The sequence below is a fragment of the Magnolia sinica genome, chromosome 2, assembly GCF_029962835.1.
Source record: "Magnolia sinica isolate HGM2019 chromosome 2, MsV1, whole genome shotgun sequence".
Classification (NCBI taxonomy): domain Eukaryota; kingdom Viridiplantae; phylum Streptophyta; class Magnoliopsida; order Magnoliales; family Magnoliaceae; genus Magnolia; species Magnolia sinica.
This window is the reverse complement of record NC_080574.1, coordinates 91,432,790-91,456,650: the sequence shown is the minus strand read 5'-3', so window position 1 is coordinate 91,456,650 and position 23,861 is coordinate 91,432,790. Positions and strand designations below refer to the sequence as shown.

The following is a 23,861-nucleotide window of genomic DNA, read 5'->3' as shown; positions in this document are numbered from 1 at the left end:
TATATATATATGGGTGTAAATGGGATTAGGAGGTATTTTAAGGGTTTTTTAATTGTCCTAGGGTTTCAAAGGGGTGTGGCATGGGTTAGATTCATAGTTGTTCGAATCGGGTAAGCTTTCGCTCTTTGTAATTTCTGCTTTCATAGTGATCATCTGTTGCCTTGTGCCATGGTTTTTCTATGTTAAAATCCATGTGTTCTCTTTGTGTTCACTTGGTGCTATTGGATTTCTATCCTAGATTCATCTCTGTGTGATTCCACGATCCCCCAACAAGTGGTATTAGAGCTAACATTGGAGCGCAGGCTTGAACCTGAAGGATTAGTCTCAATGGGAAACACTAAGTATGATATTAGGAAGTACTCAGGGAAAATTAATTTGAAGTTATGGAAGCTTAAGATGATTAGCCTTTTTACTAAGCAAGGAAAAGATAGGGCTCTCGGGTAGCGACCATTGTCTATGAGTGACGAAGACTGGAATACTCTTGATAAAAATGTCTTATACTCTATCCGTTTGTGTCTCACGGATGAGGTCCTTTACAATGTCTCAAGGGAGAAAACTCGACGTAAAGTGACGTCGAGTTTGTGGGAAAAGTTAGAGGAATTTTATGTTAAACCACTGAGAATCGCCTACACTTGAAGCTGTAGTTGTTCAACTTCAGAATGGTAGAGGGTCGAGATGTGGAGGCCCACATCAGTAGTTTTAATAAATTGATTTGCAAGTTGCTAGACATGGAGGAAGTAGTCAAAGATGAAGATCATGCATGTATGTTGTTGAATTCTCTTCCTGCATCATATAAGTCAGTCAGGGACTCATTGTGCACTGGTAATAAGTCCCTAACTGTGGACACTATTATCTCATCCCTTCAAGGGAAGGCCATGATAAAGATAAATGGCAGCATAGGGATTATCTTCTAATGCACTGCTTACGAGAGGCAAGAATATTAAGCAAGGCATACGATTTCGAGACCTAGATCCAAATCCAAATGTAAGGGTAAAGAAAAATTAAAGTGTTGAAACTATATGGGATGATTGGACACATGAAGAAGGATTGTATAAATCCTAAAACGAAGAAAGAAAACTTAGAGGCTTCTTCCAAGCAGGCCAATATTATCACATCTGATGAAGAGAAAAACACATGTAAGGTGTTGTCCGTGTCTATGATCGGACACTTGCACAACAATCATAGAGATAATAAGTGGATCCTTGATACAGGAGCTTCATATCACATGACTCCTCATCGGATTTGCTTCGCTAGTTACAGAGAGTGAAATGGTGGACATGTCTTTATGTGTAATGACAATACCTATAATGTTGTGGCCATTGGTACAGTGCACATCAAGATGTTTGATGGGATGGAGCATACATTGACCGATGTTAGGCAGGTTCTTAATATGAAGAAGAGTTTGATTTCTCTCGATGCACTTGAGTATATAGGGTGCAAGTTCATCAGTCTTAATGGTGTTCTTAAAGTTTCAAAATGGGCACTCATGGTTATGAGAGTGTAGAGGCACGGTAAAATTTACAGGTTAATCGGAAGCACTTCAGTAGGTGGAGCGGCAATGATTGTTGCGGATTCCACATCTACACATGTGGTATGCTCATCTAGGCCACATGAGCGAGCAGGGCAGGATTGTACTTTCTGATCAATGTTTGATTCTAAATTTTAAGAATTTTGATTTAGATATATGTGAGTATTGTATATATAATAAACAATCTAGATTATCTTTTAAATCTAGAAAACATGTATGTAAGGGAGTGCTTGATTATGTGCACTCTGACGTATGGGGGCCATCACTAGAGGTTTCTGTTGGAGGGTCATCATGGTTTGTCTCATTCATTGTCGATTACTCGTGAAAAGTTTAGGTTTACTTCAGAAAATGTAAATTTGAAGTTTTCATCACATTCAGACAATGGAAGACAATGGTGGAAAAATAGTCAGGGAAAAAAATAAAGGTTTTAAGGACTGATAATAGAGGTGAATTTACTTCCATTGATTTTAATGAATATTGCAAAGATGAAGGGATCATTAGGCATAATACAGTGTGTCACACACCCAAACAAAATGGTGTGGCTGAACAGATGAATCAGACTGTCTTGGAGAGGGCCCGATGCATGTAAAGTAATGCTAGGTTGGGCAAGGACCTATGGACTGAGGCTGTTAACAAGGCTTATTATTTGGCGAACCGGTGTCATTATATGATAATTGAATGTAAAATCTCAGAGGAAGTATAGAGTGGTCATAAGATGGACTACTCAGATTTGCACATTTTTTATTGTGAGGCTTACTCTCATGTACCATCAGTTGAGAGAGATAAGCTAGACCATAAAGCCAAAAAGTACACCTTTGTTGGTTATGGTGTTGGTGTGAAAGATTACAGGTTATTCAACAAGGTCACACTAAGGTTATCACAAGCCATGACGTCAGATTCGATGAAAGCTCCCTATTCCGCAAGAATGATCAAGAGGAGAAAGATGAACTAGAAAGGTTGATCGTAGGCATCCAGATTGACACAGATGGTACTCAGACAGAGACAGATGCATAGACAGAGGTACAAGAGCAGGTGAAGCAGCTACATATGAGAAGAAACCCACCGCGAGATCGCAAGTTATTAGTAAGATACAGGGACGACTCTAAAATCATATATGCCCTCATTACAGATGAGGATGACCCATCTACTATTTATGAGGCTCTTGGTGAGCCTGATGCAAAAAAGTAGAAGGCGGATATGAACGACGAGATGGACTCTTTGTATAAGAACCACACATGGGAGTTGGTGGAGTTTTCAATGAGCCGAAAAGCAATCAGATGCAAGTGGTTATTTAAAAGGAAATAGAATAGATACAAAGCAAGCTGGTAGTGAAGGGGTATGCTTAGAGAGAAGGAATTGACTTCACAAAAATATTCACGACGGTGGTTAAGAAAGTATCTATCATATTTGTGTTGGTGCTGGTTGCTCAATACAATCTCGAGCTAAAACAGATGGATGTCAAGACTGCATTCCTGCATAAGGGGTTGGAAGAGCAAATAACAAAGTTAAATGGGAAGAAAACAAAGTTTGCAGGTTCATAAGGTCGTTGTATGGCTTAAAACAGTCGCCTAGGTAGTGGTATAAAAAATTTAATTTTTTCATGTTGAGTAAAAAATTTACCAGGAGTAAATATGATCATTGTGTCTATTATAAGACACTGAGTGTTGACAAATTCATCATCCTAGTATTGTATGTTGATGATATGTTGATCGCTAGTCATGACATGTCTAAAATTGATGTACTGAAGACTCAGTTATCAATGATATTCGAGATGAAAGATCTGGGGGCTACAAAGAGGGTTCTCGGCATAGATATTCATAGAGACAAGAAAAGGAGTAGGCTTTGGTTATCATAGGTAGAATACCTTGAAAAGGTGTTGATCGAGTATGAGATGGACCAGGTAAAGGCGGTGAACATTCCCCACACGTCTCACTTCAAGCTTTCCTGAGAACAATGTCCCAAAACAGATGAGAAAAAGTAGGACATGTCTCATGTGCCTTATTTGAATGTAATTGACACTTTAATATATGTCATAATTTGTACAAGACCAGATATTTCATAAGCAGTCAATGTTGTGAGAAGATACATGTTAAACCCTAGAAAGCAACATTGAGAAGTAGTGAAATGGCTAATTCGATACATTCGAGGTACAAAAGACTATGTCTTAACTTTTGAGAAGACAGGGGCAAAGTTGGTAGGGTATGTGGATTCAGACTACGCAGGCAGTGTGGATTTTAAAAAGTTGACTTCAAGCTATTCGTTTGTACCAGCAGGTGGAGTAATTAGTTAGATGTCAAAACGTCTGTTTGTGGTGGCTCTTTCCACAATAGAAACAGAATATATGGCAGTGACGGAAGCTTTTAAGGAAGGTGTTTGGTTTAGAGGCATGATAAATGGTTAAACAAATTGGCTTTACTAAGCCTCAAGATGACCCAGAGAATCTTTTAAAAAAAAAATAATTTTGGAGAAGGAAAGGAGAGAAGGATGGAATAGAATTCTTTTTTCTTTTTTCTTTTTTTAAAAACTTCTTAAGCAAATTTTTCTAAAAAAAAACTTTCTGTTCGCTGAAAACTGTTGCCGACTTCAACCAGAAACCTGACACTCTGATACTAGTTTGTTGGCTTTACATATCCCAAATGTTGACAAGTGCAGCTCTACTTACAAGGGAGAGAAAGAAATTATATTATTCTTTTTTTCAAAACCAAGCTACTGCTGTAAAAAGGACTTGCTGCTTTTCTTGATCCCACTACACGTTCACAACACAACTATTTATAAGATTAGCTAGTATTTACAAAAGACATTACTGCCCCTGTCAAATACATTCATCATGAGTAAAGACTGAACAAATTTCTAAAAATAATAAATGGTATTGGGCAACCAAACAATTTTCTGGAGATCTGGATGAATCTGTATTAGACAGGGAGGATGCATCTGTTGGATGAATTTGCAAATAATGTGGAGAATGAATCTTCTGGATGAATCCACAAATAACTGGGAGGATGGATTTGGTTTGCACATTGTAACAACTACTTCCTTTCTAAGTGTTTGACTCTTGATTTACAGTCATAATTCCTGTGTTGGGATATAGAGTTTAAAAAACTATTTAAATAAAATAAATTTAAATTGAGAAAAAGAGAAAACTTATCGGTTTATAGAAGTCGAGGCATGACGTGAGTCATTCGGCTTGAAATCGAATTTGCTCCCCTCGGACAGCGTCCCAAGTGTAACAGGTTTCCAGAGCAATCGACCTCTAGGACACAATGACTATGACCCGATCCCAGTGGTGCACTCACTGTACACGTGTTCGAACCACTTGTAGTCTTAACCCGAGCTAGAAATTATTCGAATACATTTTTAAGAGAAAACTTGATTTTCTAATTTATTCCAAAACTTAAAATCAGAAGTCTATTTATAGACTTTGTGAAGATACAGACACCCTTTCAAAAAGGGTTGTGACTATTGGGTTTAAAACCAATTGGTGCGACCCTTAGGCTTCAAATGACATAACTTTTCAAAATAAAATATGAAAGGATGCAGCCTTTCAGACTTAAGTGAAAAGACACATCCATAGGGCACATATGGCCATAGCCATAACCCGTCCCAATGCATATTTTTAAATACTAAATTATTTTAAAATAATTTAAAATACAACAATTCCCCCACGTTTCAAAATTTTTGACATTTCGGGTTAAGATGGAAGAGTTGTGCAATGGTGCCGGTGTCACCATAGACTTGAACCGACACTAGAGTAAGCATGACAGGTCTACAGGAATCAGGTGACACCATAGTCTTGAACCTAATTCCTTTTGATGTATATCACAAGTACACGCCACTTACACAACTTTTTCGCTACAAATGATTCTGCGGTTCGGTGTGTTTCGGCCATACACCATTACATGGAGTTCATGAGTGCTCTAGAGAATTCGCCTAGATTCTCATAGGAAGTGGCCTCCACCTCCACACTCATATAGGTGAATTCTATCAAGTGTATGCAGCAATTGGGTACACTATCAAATATATGGCTATTGATTCATTAAGAGTTCAAAAACTCATCCTTCTTCATTGCTGATTGCACTGTACACCATAGAAGGGGCTCATTTATATCAGTGTAATCATTTACCTCGTGTCTTGTTGTTTGTCTATTGAACCTATCTAATAGGATCTCTACTCATATAGGTTGGGTTGCCAACATTGGTAGCTCATATATTAGGCTCAGCCCCATTCCCTTCGATGTATCATTGACTAATCTTTTAGATAGTCATTTGGTCAGAGGATTTATGACCTGTAGGCCTTTTACCTCCACCCGTCATTACTTCGTCAGAATTTTTCCTATTACGAAAAATTCACCATTGTTACCTCTCATACGAGTTCGACTATGTCTTAGTCCCATTGTGGCTAATCATCCTTTCAGATCAGTTACGAATCATCGTATTGGCAAGTTATTGCTTCACCAACTAGCTACTTAGAAAAGAGTCTTTGATTAGATGAATTCCTCCTTTTGCTCCTCAGTCAATTCTTTGGTAGTCAGTTACAATCTCTTTGACTATTCATATCTCAAGCCAAAACATACCGAACTCATAACCTTACAGAGTCAATAATTATGACTTTATCACGCAACAAATACTGAGCATTACTTTTGTTATGATAGTTGTCGTATCACTGGCTCTGAATACAACCAACTTTCTTTGCCTTGAATGTGCTCTTACTATTTAACCAACTTCACTAGCCCACCATTCAACTAACTAGTGGTAAAGTCAATCAAACTTATTGTATTTGCAATATAAAGAGGCTAGAGTAATCTGTCATGCATATATATATGATAATTAAAATAGAGTATAACCTTCGTGTAATCATATTGCAACATTTTCATGTTATCACATGTTCCCTATCATATGAAATGTTGACTAATTTATCAATTAGTGATTAGAATTTAATACAATCAATGGATATTTGACAAATGAATATGGAGAAGAAATGTCCAAATTCATTATTAAGTATCTTGATCGACGGATTGAACAATGAGCTCTATAGGTGTATAAGTTTGGCCATTAGATACATTTGTTAATAGTAAAACAACATACTTCATCACATAAACTTATAGTCTCATATGAATACCAATCCCAAATGTTCAAATCTAGCCTCCAAAGAGAATAGAATATAACCTAAAAATCTCATTGATCCAACAATCATCTTAGAATTCAAACCACTAATAATTTTCTTTTTGACCATTTATTTGATGGCTACCAATTTGATCATTAAAACATACAATATGTTTAATTCCAGACGCCTTGTCTCAAACATGTACATGTCAATATAAAACATGTGCATATTGATCCATAACATTCAACATATAATTTTCTTAGTGCAAATCTTCAATTTTACATATGTCAACTCATTTATCAAATACTTATTGACTAAACTTATACTCCATGAGTTAAGTGATTTATTTAAATGCATTTAAGTGAACTCCCACAATTTCAGATTTAGCCTCGATAGATATATCTATGGCCTACCTGATAAACCCATTAACCGAGTTAAAAAAAATCTTTTGTAGGAACTATCATATGAATTGACTGGATAACACATGATCGGATGTAAACAACATTTCCTCCGCCCTTCTAAGCAGGTAATGTTGTCTAAAAAGTATGGTAAACGATGTCAAAGGTGAATGTAATTTATCTAAAAAATTAGGCATGTGTACTTGTCACCTTATCAACAACTTTATGTTAAGAGCAATAATATGAACCGTTTATAGAAAAACAACGATAAGTGTGTCAAACAGTTAAGTGACATGTGCCGATGGTCCATCTGCTACATAATAAAATGTAAGTCAGAATTAACATTAAATTAAGGCACATTCACTACAAGTCCACTTAAGAAACTCAAGTCTCACCATTTGCTTCATAGTAAGTGGAACTTCAGGGAGACAAGCATTCATATAATGTAAGTTATCAAGTATTTAATATTTAGAAAAATAGCACACATGTAAAATCTAGACTTTTCATTTATTGGGCCCGCAAAAGGTAATATTTTAAAAATACACCAACCCAATCATCCCACATGGGTCAATATAATATTTGTATGGATCTATAACTTTGGACCCTTGTAATGTATCTAAGTACATAACTCCCACAATTTAAAATCTTTATAAATGGGATCTTTTCCACATATGTACAATTTCTAAGTGTTTACATATTAAGAGTTATACATTGTTTAATGTTTCATATTATAATGAGAAGAATATATTTTATACCATATAACAAGTGAATACAAGACTCGAACATATCAATCATCAACCCACATAGGATGGATCAAAGGTCACAAGATACATGCAATGATATAAAATGAATAATGTGTGTTGTTCATAGATACACAATGATAAGTGAGCTCATAGTTTGATAGACTTATGATTTAATCTATAGTTTGATAGACTTGGCCATTAGTTCGATAGACTTGGCCATTAGTTTGATGACTTGTCCATAGATACTGATTTATTCCTTATGTTCACTCATTATCATAAAGGTCATTTATACCAATGGTTGGTCCATGTTATAACTTAATTTTTAGGTTACTATAAATATAGAGAAGGATCTACTAATGAACTACTCATGCTACAAACATGTGTACAGTGATGCCTTAGTGTGTAACCATGCATTCTAATACATTTCTAAAGATCAATATCAATATAGCTATTCATTTTATGCATATCATCACACAAAAATCAACTCCTTAACATGCACTTAATCAAAATGACATATTATATTTGTTCTAGCACCAACAATATAGTAGGCCCTATCTTTTCATGATTCAGACCATGTACTCTTGTGCCACCCACCATCAGTCGCCATCAAATATCTTTCCAAAATCTCTCATCATAAAGTAGACAGTAAATCATCCACTTGCAGTCCATAAGTTAGACATGTAAGATTGTTAATTGGGAGAATATTTTGGCGACACAAATTATACATGGTACGATACATTAGCTAAATAGTCTTGATCATTAAAATTGAGACCGAATTAGATTACCCAAAATATAGAATTATAGAGTGCATGTGTATAAATGACGGTGCTATGCTTAAGTAGTAAAATATTACCTAGAAGAGCAAACTTCACAAGAGAATAAACCCACGTACAGTTAGGATAGATGATTCTAACCAACATTTAAAAAAATATATCCCACAACTATCCCTTAATATTATTATTTTTTTAATTTTAAAATTAAAACGGTTATAACTACCTCCCTTCTCCATCTTGTTTCAATTGCTAACAACTGATGGTAACCGTTGCCAACATATAAATGATTTCATTTGCACCCAACACATATTCTTTATCTTTTCATTATCCTCTTTGTGCCACATCCACCATTATTATTAGAGATTGAAATGAATTCATAATTAGAGATGTAATGTATTGGCCACAACCTGACTTGAACGTTGGATCACACCATGTATAGAACTTTCGGAGGATCATTGGATTGGCAAAAGACGTTGTGTTTAAAATAACAGATAATTGCAAACGGGGTAACAGATTAAGATCTTGTAAATTATATTCAACAACTTTCATACTACAACATGATTATCCAGACCATTCATCTAACAATTCCCACCATAAACAAGACATCAATATTTATGATACCGTAGATCACACTATGCCCTAAAAGAGTTAAAAACTATAGGCTGCAGAAAAGAATTTTCAAACGCAATTTCACATGAAAATTGTACATGCTGAGGATATTTCATCAATCAGATTTTTTCTTTGTGTGTTGCACTTAATGAATCCTTCAAGACGAACAATTTGGATCATCAAGTGTGTTTGGCATAAGCAAGCAACGACTGGAGGGAGGATGACTAGCAAGGTTTATAACAGAAATAATTATGATGTTCTTTACTTCTGGTTTGCACATGTATGATAGTGTTCGTGTGTACAATACCATCATTGGTTCACATGGTTCCCTCCATTTATGTTTTAAAGATTCTTTGTGAAAGTGGCTCTCCTTTGTTTATGCATGCATGGTGGTTAAAAAAGTTCCTGATACTTGTGTCCCACCCTAATATCCTAGCTTTAAATACATCCTAGATCAATCCTCATTGTACACAGATGGTGAATATTAGTGGATACCTACTTGGTGTGGCACCACATATGATTTGATCTTGTTGTGTGTGATAGATTGACATTATCACTAACATAAACATAAAAACCATCAATAGGCTATAACACCAGTGCATAACTTTAAGCCTTTAGATGATTTGCATAGGTGGTCCAGAGAATACGTACAAAAAATATGTGTAAGATCCTAACCATTAGATGGTATATGAGGGTTCCAGATTATATGGGTCATGGCTCACAAATCAGGTCAGTGTAGTTTCCTTTTAAACTATTCCAACAAGATAAATGCAACCATAATTCTTAAATAGTTTTTTAAACCAAATTCGATTTCAAGATTGTTGGGATATAGAGTTTGAAAACTATTTAAATAAAATAAATTTAAATTGAGAAAAAGAAAAAACTTATCGGTTTATAGAAGTCGAGGCGTGACGTGAGTCACTCGGCTTGAAATCGAATTTACTCCCCTTGGACAGCGTTCCAAGTGCAACAGGTTTCCACAACAATCAACCTCTAGGATACAACGACTATGACCCGGTCCTAGCGGTGCACTCATTGTACATGGGTTCAAACCACTTATAGTCTTAACCCAAGCTAGAAAATATTTGAACACATTTTTAATAGAAAACCTGATTTTCTAATTTATTCAAAAACTTAAAATCAGAAGTCTATTTATAGACTTTATGAAGACACAGACACCCTTTCAAAAAGGGTTGTGACTATTGGGTTTAAACCCAATTGGTGTGACCCTTAGGCTTCAAAAGACATAACTTTTCAAAATACAATATGAAAGGATGCAACCTTTCAAACTCAAGTGAAAAGACACATCCATAGGGCACCTAGGGCCATAGCCATAGCCTATCCTAATGCATATTTTTAAACACTAAATTATTTTAAAATAATTTAAAATACAACAATTCTGTATTTGTTTCAAAATTTTTGACATTTCGAGTTAAAATGGAAGAGTTGTGCAATGGTGTCGGTGTCATCATAGACTTAAACCGATATTAGAGTAAGCGTGACAGGTCTACGGGAATCAGGTGACACCATAGTCTTGAACCTGATTTCTTTTGATGTAGATCGCAAGTATATGCCACTAACACAACTTTTCCGCTACAAGTGATTTTGCAGTTCGGTGCGTTTCGGTCATACAATATTACCTAGATTTCATGAGTGCTCTAAAGAATTCGTTTAGATTCTCATAGGAAGCGGCCTCCACCTCTACACCCATATAGGTGAATTCTCTCAAGTGTACTGATATAGAGCGGGTCGCAGACAATTACATGGCCAAGATGGATCAGAAAAGGCCCGGTCGACGACAGAAGTGATCCAGACCATCGAACCTTAAATTGGGCGTATCTTGCAATCCAGAATGAGTTATTTGACGTAAAATATATGATTTTGGGGTAGAACGAGCTACTGAAGCCAACCAACCCCGCTACGCCGGGTTGCGCAGCCCGGAATTGCAAAAAACCCCTGGATTGACGGTCGTTTCCCTGTTTTAATTTCGTTTTTACTATAAATAGTAAGTTTTAGTTTGATTATAACTCTTCAGCCGTCGGGCTTTAGGAGTTGCGCCCAACGTGAAAAGAGCTTAGAATAATTAGGAGAACGGTTTGGTGAAGCCAAATAGGACACTTACTATTTTTGGCCGAAAACCTTGCGCACTAGTAGACATCACGACCGTCTATAAATAGTAAGTTTACTATTTATAGTAAGTCGCGGATTCTAAGAGTTTGAGTTGTAGTTTGCTTCTAATTTCTTTCCCATTGCTTGGTAGCCCTATTTAAAGGGTTGTGAACTCGTTTTTATTCAGGAATTAATCAATTTCGAATTTATTAGAATTTATTTCTATTTTCTGCTTTCTTTTCCTCGTGGATTCGAGAAGTCTCTGTGAGGAGTCCAGAGAAGCTCCGTGGATTCGGGATAGTTATCCTCATCACGTTCATCCCTGCGTCATGTACGCAGCAATTGGGTACATCACCAAATATATGGTTATGGATTCATTAAGAGTTCAAAAACTCATCCTTCTTCATTGCTACTCGCACTGTATACCATAGAAAGGACTCATTTATATCAGTGCAATCATCTACCTCGTGTCTTATTGTTTACCCATTGAACCTATCTAATAAAATCTCTATTCATATAGGTTGGTTTGCCAATACTGGTAGCTCTTATATTAGGGTCAGCCCCATTCCCTTCCAAGTATCATTGACTAATCTTTTAGATAGTCATTTGGTCAGAGGATTTATGACCTGTAGGCCTTTTACCTCCACCCGTCATTACTACGTTAGACTTTCACCTATTATGAAAAATTCACCATTGTTACCTCTCATACGAGTTTGACTATGTTTTAGTCCCATTGTGGCTAATAATCCTTTCAGATCAGTTAGGAATCATCGTACTGGCAAGCTATTGCCTCACCAACTAACTACTTAGAAACGAGTCTTTGATTAGGCGGATTCCTCCTTTTGCTCCTCAGTTAAGTCTTTAGTAGTCAGTTACAATCTCTTTGATTATTCATATCTCAAGCCAAAACATATCGAACTCATAACCTCACAGAGTCAATAATTATGACTTTATCATGCAACAAATACTGAGCATCACTTTTGTTATGATAGTTGTCGTATTATCGGATCTGAATACAACCAACTTTCTTAGCCTTGAATGTGCTCTTACTATTCAACCAACTTCACTAGCCCACCATTCAACTAACTAGTGGTAAAGTCAATCGAACTTATTGTATCTACAATATAAAGAGGCTGGAGTAATCTGTCATGCATAGACATATGACAACTAAAGTAGAGTATAACCTTCATGTAATTCATGAAATTAACAGTTTTTGAACTCTTAATGTTGCAATATGATTACATGAAATTTCATGAATGTAGAGATTGAATACCATATTTTTATTACATCAACTTACGATGAGAACGAATGAGGAAGGTGTTTCAGTTTCCTTTCAATCTTAGGAAACTGTTACATGACACTGGTTTTTCCATTCTCTACCCCTCCTTGAAATGAAATCCTTTCTCCCATCGACCAACTTTCTTCTCAACGCACCTTGCTTGAATTGCAAGTGTCCTTGTGATCCCAGAACAGACACCACCACTGAACGCTTCTTCTGTAATCGGTACATCACAGCTAGTCTTATCCAGGCAAGCCTGATTAAAGCCAATAAAGAAACAATGAGCTTGTCATGATAGCAGCCAAACATTTCTAACACATCGTCATGTTTGATCTTGATGAAATTATTTGAAATATGAACATGAAGTTGGAAAAATAATAATCTACCTTCTCGACCACGTTCTTGGCTTCCGGATGATTGCAACTTCCCATAGTGTAGTTGCCGCAGACTCCAGAAGGATCACCGAAGCTTGCAAATTCTATTTCCTTGATCACTTTATGGTGTGGACACTTCAACGTAGCATGAAGTTTAACGTTATCCACAGCAGCACGAATCTCACTATTCTTCCGTTCCCATGAGTTCACATGTGGGGAATCGTTTTCCGAGATAAAGCTGCAGATCGTGTCTCTATTTACAGTGGTGACGAATATTCTATGTGGGTCTCCTCCGGTTTCCTCAAAGATAACTAGAAGGTTGTTTGTTGGCTTTAGGAAGGATCTGGGGATGTGATACCTGAAAGTCCGAGACTTGAGCTTCTCAGGAAGTGTTTTTGGAAATTTATTCTCTATTCAACACATTTGGCTTGTGCGTTTGGCTGCACCAGATAACAAGAAATTTCACTTTTAATCATTCTAGTTTGGTTGGACAAAATATCATGGTGCAGCCAAGCACACGCTACATTATTAATATTATTACTACTACTATTACTATTTTTATTATGAGAATCCTACTTCTTACATTGTCTGAGAAGGGCTCCCGAGAGGAGAGAGAAAAGATACCCAGTAACGACCAATGCCTTCTCCATTGACCCAAGCCTGGCCTTTCGACATACTGCTTAGGTCCAGAGCTACCGGATCAGCTCCGGTAGGACAATCGAAGTATCTCTGCAACAAAATTATCAATGCACCATTAATATTCGCTGAATGGAAAAATCATATACACATGTTCACTCACCCACACACGCGCGCGCGTGCACACACACACACACACACACACACACACACAGAGAGAGAGAGAGAGAGAGAGAGAGAGAGAGAGAGAGAGAGAGAGAGAGAGAGAGAGAGAGAGAGAGAGAGAGAGACTATTTGGGGTTCCAGAATCTTCAATTGTGTGAAATTCAAGAATCATGAGAGGTGAAAATCAGGATTCCATTTACCTTGTACCATGTTAATGGTCTGTTACTGCCATCCTTCGCACTTGACCATTCGACTTTCTTCGATCCTTCTTCAGTATAAATACCCATTATTTCTCCTTCCATACCAACCTGCTTAGCAAAAAAAATAATGATAAATAAATAAATAAAGAAGATACACTAAATGATATAAATTAAAAAGAAAGAAGAAGAAGCAGAAGATAGGATCATAGAGGCATTGCTCGGCTGACTAATCACTCAGCATCAACTTGGCAAGCCAACCAGCCGACTTCAAAACTCAGTGAGCCTATTTGAAAAATGTTGCTTTTGTGGTTCAGCCATTTGATAGGATGAAACAAGAAAATTGAAAATCATGCTTAAATGTTCCACCCAAAGACCTGTTAACACTAATATGGAACCATCTTGATAATTTGCGGTACAACTATTTGATCATGTACTTGAATGTTTAATGTTGCAAAAAGTGGGAATCATGTGGTGGAAATGGAAAAGGAAAAAAGAAAAAAATAAAATAAAATTTGACAATCAATTTTGAAATATGTTTTAGGGGTGACGGTGATTACCTTATGTCCCCATTCATTGCTTGACAGGTCCAAGGTCCCAGTGTTCAAACCTACAACCGATGTGGTGTGAACTCCAGCAAGTCGATGCTCCAAGTAGACGCCACTATCCTTTTACCAAGTAACAAAAAACACACCAGTCCTAGTTAGATGTAAAACAGAAATCTGAAAGGTGGATCAGAACTATGAAATGTTATGTGGAAAATGATGAAATTTCCATACCGGCAGTCCAACCGTCATGCTCATTAGGGAAATAAAATTCTCTCCCTCTTTCAGTTCTGCGGCTCCTTTAAACGTGAAACTTTTATCTACATTGTCTCCATGGGCCGACCCTGGAACCCCACCAACCACCCAAATCAGCATAACGTGAGCTTCAATCAGCTACACTAGCAGGTAAAATGATTCTATTAAACCTCCATTGCATGTTATATGAGCTCATATACAAGTGAGGTCCGTTAGTTGAATGGATGTGGTTGAGCCCGCTCAATGAATGATTAGGACTTGGTGGGTGCAGATCACTGCTTTGGTATAGTCCCGAAAATTATGCCAGGGCCTCGCTATTTGTGCTTGATTGATCTGTGAGCCTTGAGATGAAGGTCAGTTTGTGTTTCTGTCCCTCTGTTTGAGCCAAGAGAAGCAACTCAGCCCCTCTTGTTCCAGTGTAGCTGGGGTTTTTCCCTGTGTTGATGCAGTAAGCTTGTTTATTCCTTCTCCTCAATTAGTGATGTTAGTAGGATCTAAACAATAGGTGAGGCTCAAATATTTTGTTGTGCCCACTCAAATTTTGTACAATCAGTTTTCTTTTACATCAACAAAGTTACTTACAGGTGGTGTGCTCCCACCTTTTAGGAAAAAGAAGAAGAAGAAGAATGAATGAATGAATGATCGGGACTGGCTAGTCCGATCTGTAAATGGCCTACCTCATATGAAATGTTAATCATCAACAGTAATCTACTCGAGCCATTGCCTATAATCCAAAGTGGCCCAAAAGCAGGACAGAGAAGAGGATATCTTACCAATGTACACACCATTGACAAATGCATTCAGCCCATGTCCAAGTGAGGCAGCCTGGATAATTGGACGACTGTTACGCCTCAGGGGTAGCTCATGGCTTTGTAGCACTAATCTACAGCAATCCAATCCAAAAGTTTCTGTTACATGTCAGAAGATGGAGAGGGACAGCCATGTCCAACCTCAGAGCATCTGATTGAGTATGCCTTCTTTCAAGTCAAGGAATGGTTACTAGTGGGATCAATCGGGTCAATTTCTTGGCCATGAGTTAAGGACCTGAGTCCAGAACCAGCCGAGCCTGAGAATTAAAAAGAGCCTGCTCAGGCCGGACCAGACCCAACATCCACATCATCAACCCATTACTTTTAACTGAGTCATTTCCAGATCTTGGCCCAATTACTTCTCTGGTATGGGACCAACCTATTGGCCAAAGTGAGATTCACTCCAGCAGGATTCTACTTTGGCATAGAGTGCTGTCAATGCAAAAAGAAAAAAGAAAAAAATTTATAGATGCATGTTTGGCTTTCGAGCACTGGGATTGTGATTTGCTCACCTAGTTGTATACCAGACGTAATCTGATGTGTCCTTACTCACGTTGATGTGCTCTAAGTGCGCCGGATGTTTGAGAGAGCAGTGGTTGATGTTCGGAACCTGGTCTTGATACATTTTCCATTCCATATCTTTGTTCGATTCATCTGCAAGTTGATAGACCCTCGAATTGTGTTGTGAAAGTACCTGTTTGGATACCATCAAAACTATGAAATTACTTCCATTTGAATTGATATTAATTGACATATGCAAGCAACTGTTGGACGTGGATTGTAATCCATTTCAGATTGTCTACTAAAGACAGTTATTCCTTCTTATTCTTCTTCTTCACTTTCTTATCACGATAAACATTCTTGAAAGATGTTTGGTAGTGTTTGAGAAGTTTTTTTGAATAAGATAGTAATTTACCTTTTGAGTGTTGAAGACCTCAGTCTTGCAATCAGGGAGTATACTGATGGAATGTGGGGGAAGATAATATTGTCCACCATTGAAGTTTGCAGTTACAGCTGAGCTAGAATGATTGTTGGCAATGAAAGCAGCACAGACATTGGTTCCAGGCTGCTGATAGATTCGAGCCTGCATCACAAACTTCTTATCAGATTATAACATTCCATACAACCATGTATTAATTTTCTTTTTTCCTTTCTTCTTCTTGAGAAATGATCCACTGCTCTCATGGCAATCTTCTAGTCTACAAGTAACATTGTACCTAGTTGTATAGGGACACTTTAATGGCCCATCCGATCGATTTGGAGAGACCGTTAGCCCCAATCCATATTTCATTGGTTAACATGAATCATGCCACACGGAGATGCAATCCATCCTTTTAAAAAAATGTGTACACAACTGCCTTCCAAGCCATGGATGGGATGATGAGGAATGATAATTAAATAATTCTTTTGAACTATAAGCAATCAATCCATTAGTGTCCCAAATATCTGGGTGGAATGATTGTTTATTTCCATAAACAATCTTGACTGTCCATTTTATAGGCTATTCAGGATGGCTAGGATTTCATGATCAGTTTGATTTTCACATGGGGGCCCATGAAGTGTGGGATGGACCTACTGGACAGTTCAGATGAGATGATTGCACTGCCCACACGTCCCTATTCAACTAGGAGAACTGGATCATTATCCTTTTTCTCATTCTCTGAAAAAATAAACTAAACTGCAGTACTACTACCTCTATTTCCTCCCCCAATTTCTGGACAGTGGGAAAACCCCAAAGCAAAGCCTTTCTACAGAGTCTCAAAGCAGAGTGCAAGTCCCTGAGGTGGCCCCATTTTGGTTCCCTTTGCATGCCTTAAGAAAACATCAAAACAAATGAAATTCTAATCTTTTGGACAAAGTCTTAAAGCTAATAAGGGACGTAGAAAAACTAACAAGTTACTAATTTTACATTGACAATAAAATGTTAAGATCATAATCACTTTAGAGTTGTGTTGTCACTCTCTTATAATTGACATTTTATTTCAAACTGTTTTGTTAATTTTAGCCATTTGTGTTTCCTCAATAGCATTTAGAATTTTACACAGCTGAAAACATACGAATAGCTCAACTATGAAGGTGGTGTAATTCCAGCCCCGTGATGCTGAACTCTTTCTATTCAGCTTATTTGATCATTGAAAAGTAGCATGCATTACTGTTGTGATTGAAACGTTCTCAATATTGAAAAAAGCAATCTACATTTGGGTTCACAAAGAGAAATGAAAACGTCCATTTTTAGTTTTATTTTTTTGAAAACATCCAGATTAATCAAGAGAAAATGACAAAATGTAACGATGTTTCTTACAACTCACACTGTGGAAATAGCTTCAAATTTCAGTTACATTTCTTTCAATTCAAAACTCAAAGTAGTGCTTTCAGAACTCAGAGCCCAGTCTTTCAATACAAATGCTAGGCAAGAAAACTACAAGAAGAGTACTTCCACTTAGCCTATTAATTGCAATCCAATTTGACATATTGATTTAACCTTAGGGCTTGCATCTTCTCATAAGTAATTTCATTTTTCTGTCATAAAACTAAAGTAAAATCCTATAACTGAAGTTGATGATTGCTGAATTGGTTAATTCACGCCACAAAAAAAGACAAAATTATAATAATCTCAGTTGTCAGGGAACCTTCAACATTCCTATTTGAATTTGTTCTCTTTTACAAACATTTGTCAAGAGAAATTCAGTGACTCCTAGCAATGTTTCATATGGAATATTAGATTTAATTGGTGAAGGAAAGGGTTCATATTGTCTAACCATATTCATCAAGTGGAGCTTCATCATAGTAGCGCGTCGTTACGAACTCAGAAGCATATCTCCCAAAATTAGTTCCTCCATGATACTGTCAGTACATATGAAAGGATAATATTGTCAGGGAAAAGGATTCCTCTGCCTCAATGGATTACAATTGAGTCATTGAGTCTTCGAGAAGTTGTTTCAGAAATTCAGAACAAGTTGTACCATGTAGTAGTTGTTTAGTGTGCCATTCTTTGAGAAGAAACGTGCGACTGAGTATGCTAGATCTTCAGCTGATCTTTGAGATGGTGGGTCACCAAACGATCTGTACCTGTAATTACCAAACCAATTGATACAGTTAGTCTCTTTCAAAAACAGGCCATCGTGTAAAATGGGTCTTCTTGAATTTGAAAAACATCTAGACTTTGGCTGCAAACTAGACTTTGGTCGCAAATATATCTATCTGTTTTTTTTTTTTTTTTTTTTCAAATGCATCTTCTTGACCTAATATTATTGTTAGGGAAAATTTGAAATCCGGTGAGCCACACCTCAATAGGATGCTCCAACCAATCAAACAAACATGTCACATACTTACAGGCCAATGCTGACTGCCCAAATCATGGGCCCATAGTGTAGATGGACATACCACCAAACTTGCTAATAAGATGACCATAAACATCCAGTTGATGACAATGAACTTCACAGTTACGAAGGATAAATTGTCAGCAGTCCAAGTTCTACATGCTCAGACTGTTGAGATTGTCTAATCACCGAAAATTTCAGAATATTTTCAATCCATGCAATGGTTCACTGTTCAATTTTCCATGATCAGCATGTATTCAATGCGTATGGAGGTAGAGTTTCAGCATTAAAATCGTATCCAGTTTAAAAGATAGCCCCCAGTCCCTTGTTGTTGTTGTTTTAGTATTATCATTGGTAATATAATCATTAATTAATCGAATGGTCCAATGCACTAATTATTTAAGGCTGATTATTAAGAAGTTGTACTTACTGAGCAGTCCAGTTCTCAGTCCATAGCACAGGCTTGTAGGGTTTATTAGGGCCAGTGAAAGTATCTCCGCAGTTCCTTCCATTGCAAGCATTGATCTTCAATTAACAAAACAGAGAAAAAGAGAGAAAAGCATCGTTAATCCTTCATTACCTCTGATGTGAACTACTCATTTCTTGCAGGAAAGATGGAATATGTAAGAATACTAACCACTGGATCAGGAGCATCCTTTTGCTTGCACATAACCCATGGCACACCTGTCCCTAGTGCCACCGCCATATTCCCAGCCCACTGAACGTAGGATGATCCCTTATCTTTAAAGGCAATCTGGATTGTGTTATATTCATTTTCTATCTGAACTCACCAGAGAGTAAAATCCAATTAACAAGATTAAACAAGGCCCACCAAAATTGGATTTGGAGAATTGTTTATCTTACAAAAAGAAACAAACCTGCGATAGGACAATAGGACCACCCTGAGATGCGTACAACTTCTCTTCCTTCATCATTTTCACAATCATCTTTGTAAATTTCTTCATTTCATGCTGCAGATAAAAAATTCAGTGAAATGTGAGATTCTTGATGCATATAAGCTAATACATTAGCATTTTGATAATGGTAGTTGATTCCATTTACAGGAAGCGTCATTCAGTTGAATAGTTGGGCATCGATTGGCTCTATTGTACATCCAGAAGATGGGGGCAGGCCAGCTCAATTGTTTGGCTTCATGATTTTTGAATATCTATATGTATTGTGTCCAGAATTTGTTGGGTTGCGGATTCCTGTTTTCTTGGCTGGTACTATATCTCATTTCGTATATATGATTTGCATGGACCTTTTTTTTTTTTTTTTTTGTGCCCGCCCCGCCCCAAAAGATTTATAGAGCTTTTGTTAGATCAATAAATTTACAGGTGGTGTGCCCCCACCTTTCATAAAAAAAAATAAAAAAAAAAATAAACAGAATTTGTTGGGTGTGGATCGGTTCACCTTGAATGGTTCATTATCACTACGGAACGTGATATCTGGAACCTCTCGTAGCCAGTATGGGAATCCTCTGACATGCGTCCAAAATGTTAGAAATTTTTATAAGAACAGGCTTCTTTTCTTAAAGAATGTAATAACCAGTTCATAGAGAGAAATAATCACGATAAATGTATAACTAATACGTACCCATAATTCCATTCAGCTTGGATGAAGGGCCCAATCCTAAGGATCACATACAAACCTTGCTTCCATATTTCCTTGATGAATTTCACTAGATCATATCTTCCTTCAAAAGTGAACTGCATTTCAGAAAGTTCACATTAGTCATATAAATCATTCAAAAACAGCACATTGGTTTTTTCCATCGAAAAATTAAAGAGAGAGAGAGAGAGAGAGAGAGAGAGAGAGAGAGAGAGAGAGAGAGAGAGAGAGAGAGAGAGAGACATTGGTTGTATTTGATGGACCGAATGCAAAATCTTTAGGTTGTTTCCAGAATTACCCTGAATTGGTTTTTGTTTTCATAGGTTTTAAGGGTGACTTCATCTCAAAGATATGCAAGTTTGGGGCAGAAAAAATAAAATAAAATGAAAAGAAATAAAAATTAAAAATAGGTAGGTAATCGTTTTTCTTCATTTTTTTTTTCTCCAGAAATAATAAGCCGCCTGTTCCACCAGATACTCTTGGTGCTATATTTTCCTTTTCATTATCTTAGTTTTCTTCTTTTAATTTTAGAAACACCCGCACCATAACTTGGTCATGCGGACAAAACCGTTTTGTAATATATCACTTGTGTAGGATATCCATGCCATGCAAATGGTAGGCTTGACCATGATAATCACGTGGGCAACACCATTTGAATCAGTGAATGGACCATCTAATGAGAGTATCAACTTTATTTTTTAGGTGAGTCATCTTCATGGCGGTTGTCCAATTTGCTTTGTGCAAATTTCGTAAACAAAAAGGCACGTTGACAGTGAAAGATCTTCCTGCATAACAAGATACCACTGCATTGTCGCCTGCAAGTGATTAGTTCTCTTATAAAAATCGTTACTTCAATTGTGATAAGCTATACCTGGCCTTGGATAGGCTCATGAACATTCCAAAAGACGTAAGTCTGGATAGCGTTGATCCCTCCATGCTTCGCTTTAGAAATGAGTTGCGGCCACATCTGACACAATCCAACCTCACATAATCAGTAATCACGTTAATAAAGGAAAGGATAAACAAAATACGAAAAAAAGCCAAAAAAAAAAAAAAAAAGAAGAAGAAGAAAAAAGTATACGATCAAGTACATCAGGAGTGCTACGAGGGTAATGGATTGAACCCGAGAAGAGAAGCTCCCTCTTTCCATTGATGATAAGAGACCGTGAATCATAAGTCACCCCCTGGACTGGATCGCCATGGGCTGCAATGGTTGCAGAGAGAACAAGCAACCAAATGAGCCTGAGAAGAGCCGCACGGTCCATTGAAAGAAGCATGATTGAAAGAATCAAATCCAAAAAAATGGGCAGCCTTGTTTTCGCTTCTTCTTGCCCTACTTGTTCTTGAAGTGTTTCTTCTTTGTTCTTTGTTTGATAGGACGAAGTAAAAAATGAGGAGAACAGTAGGGGGTGATTCCTCTATGGGCTCTTACAAAGATGTGGTTGTTATGGCTGTTGACGGAATGTTTGGAGTACTCATGGATGTAATCACTTAGAGATCGAATCCTACGATGAAAGAAAGAAAAGGTCGCCAACGAAAGTGGAGCAAATTAGGTGCAACCCTAGCCATACCAAAGATGGTACGGCCCCTATTATGGGGCCCACCTTGATATATGTAGTGTGTATCTGTATGGTCCATTCATTTATCAATATCATTTTACTTCAGGTGCCCAAAAATGAAATTAGATCCAAAACTAAGGTGGACCATACTATAAGAAACAGTGGTGGTTGAATGGACCACCATTAAAACCTTCCTAGGCCCACTGTAATGTTTCCCCAACCATCCAACAAGTTGGTAAGGACACATAAACTTAGATGAATGGAAAAAAAAAAAACTAATATTAGCTTGATACAAAACTTGGGTAGCCCACAAGAAGGTGTTAATGGTCAATTACTATTGGTTCCTACGGTGTGGTGCATTTTAAGATTTGATCTCCTTCATGTTTGGGCTGATGCCCTATACTGATATGAAAAAATGGGTGGACGGCATGGATATATAATACATATATGAATATGGGCCCCACGGTAAGAGACGCACAGTCTTAAGTGAGGCTAGGGGCGCACCTAATCCGTTCGCGAGTATGCGTGAGTTCGGACAGAAATGGTCGATAGTGGTTACATAAACAGATATTTATGCAATGCTCTCTCTGACCGAATCCTCTTCCTTGGTTTTTTTTAGTGACTGTGCTTTGGTGCATCCCCAAAAGAAACAGTCTCACCCCTTGCAAATGAGACAGGAACACTGTATTGTAAAAAAAAAAAAAACCTATAGAAATGTATACGTGAGATCCACTCCTACCATCTGACATGTAATATCAAGCTTCGGTCCAGAGCCGAAAAGACGAGTAGTCGGTAATCAAGGCAGGTCACACCACTGGAAATAGTTTGGAAGAGACTACTGTTAATTTTCACAGTGCCGTGGTGAGATTGTGTGAAATCCACTCCAAACATTACATGCCATACCAAAAGCTATGTTTCAGCTCAATAATCAGCTTAAATTCAAGTGGGTCACACCATGGAAAATAATTTGGAAGGCAATCTTTCAATGTAAATTGCTTCCAAACATGTTGTCCACATGAACTACGGAAGAGGCTGATTCTTGGTAAATGAGTCTAACCTGCGTTGAGGCACCTGATGGTCCAGGTGGATTTCATGCTAGCACAGCAATAGGGCTCACCTAACCTGTCAACTCCTTTTACAAAGTTACATCAAATATATATATATATATATATATATATAAGGATAATTTTATAATAAACTATACATCATAAAATATCAAAGTACCCCAAATATATATTTTATACTGTACATGAAATATCAAAGTTCACAAACTATATATTATATATTATACTATGTAGCCCCTGGCCTAAAGGGTACTGGGCTAGCCTATCATATACTCCAAAACCAAGCAAACAAAAGAATGAAAGATAGGGCATCAACCCTTTTAAACACTCCATAGGCCCACCCTGTCAAGGAAGAGGGCCCCTCAAATGCCCCAAGGAAGCTTTGAGATGTCACAGTCTACCTGCTACCTAATCTTGTCAAACTATCCACAACCCCATTTGCCTCTTCCGGCTTGTGCCTCACTCCAACCTTAGCTCGAAGCTTGAGAAATTGTAGATGAGCAGTCCATTACCACATCCTTCATGTATTGAAGTAGCCGTTGTTGACCATGTTTACTATAATTTTGGAATCGCTCTCCACGATGATTTTGGGAAAACCTCAACCTACACATAAGGATAACCTTTTGGCCAATGCTTGAGTGTCAGCTCAGGTGTTGGTCCCTATGCCATACCCGCATGAAAAGCAAGAATGATGTTCCCTAGAGTATCTCTCACAACCTCCCCCGAAAAGCCTGGGTATCTAGGCAATGAGCCATCAACATTAAGTTTAACCCAACCCTCTTCTAGT

The 23,861-nt window shown here is 37.4% G+C and overlaps 1 protein-coding gene across 1 annotated transcript; it reads right to left on the bottom strand.

Moving 5' to 3' along the window:
- Positions 1-12,510: 12,510 nt before the first annotated feature.
- On the bottom strand, positions 12,511-21,930 carry LOC131237263 (beta-galactosidase 13-like). Its single transcript, XM_058234953.1, has 19 exons — positions 21,543-21,930; positions 21,323-21,418; positions 20,437-20,549; positions 20,254-20,320; positions 19,719-19,811; positions 19,478-19,621; positions 19,271-19,365; positions 18,484-18,589; positions 18,280-18,364; positions 17,214-17,332; positions 16,437-16,604; positions 16,033-16,214; positions 15,485-15,594; positions 14,691-14,800; positions 14,472-14,579; positions 13,915-14,022; positions 13,497-13,642; positions 12,926-13,271; positions 12,511-12,795 (listed from the first exon to the last, which is right to left on the bottom strand). Exons 1-19 carry the CDS (start codon positions 21,726-21,728, stop codon positions 12,637-12,639), a joined length of 2,541 nt encoding a protein of 846 aa, XP_058090936.1. The 5' UTR covers positions 21,729-21,930; the 3' UTR covers positions 12,511-12,636.
- Between the last annotated feature and the right edge of the window lie 1,931 nt (positions 21,931-23,861).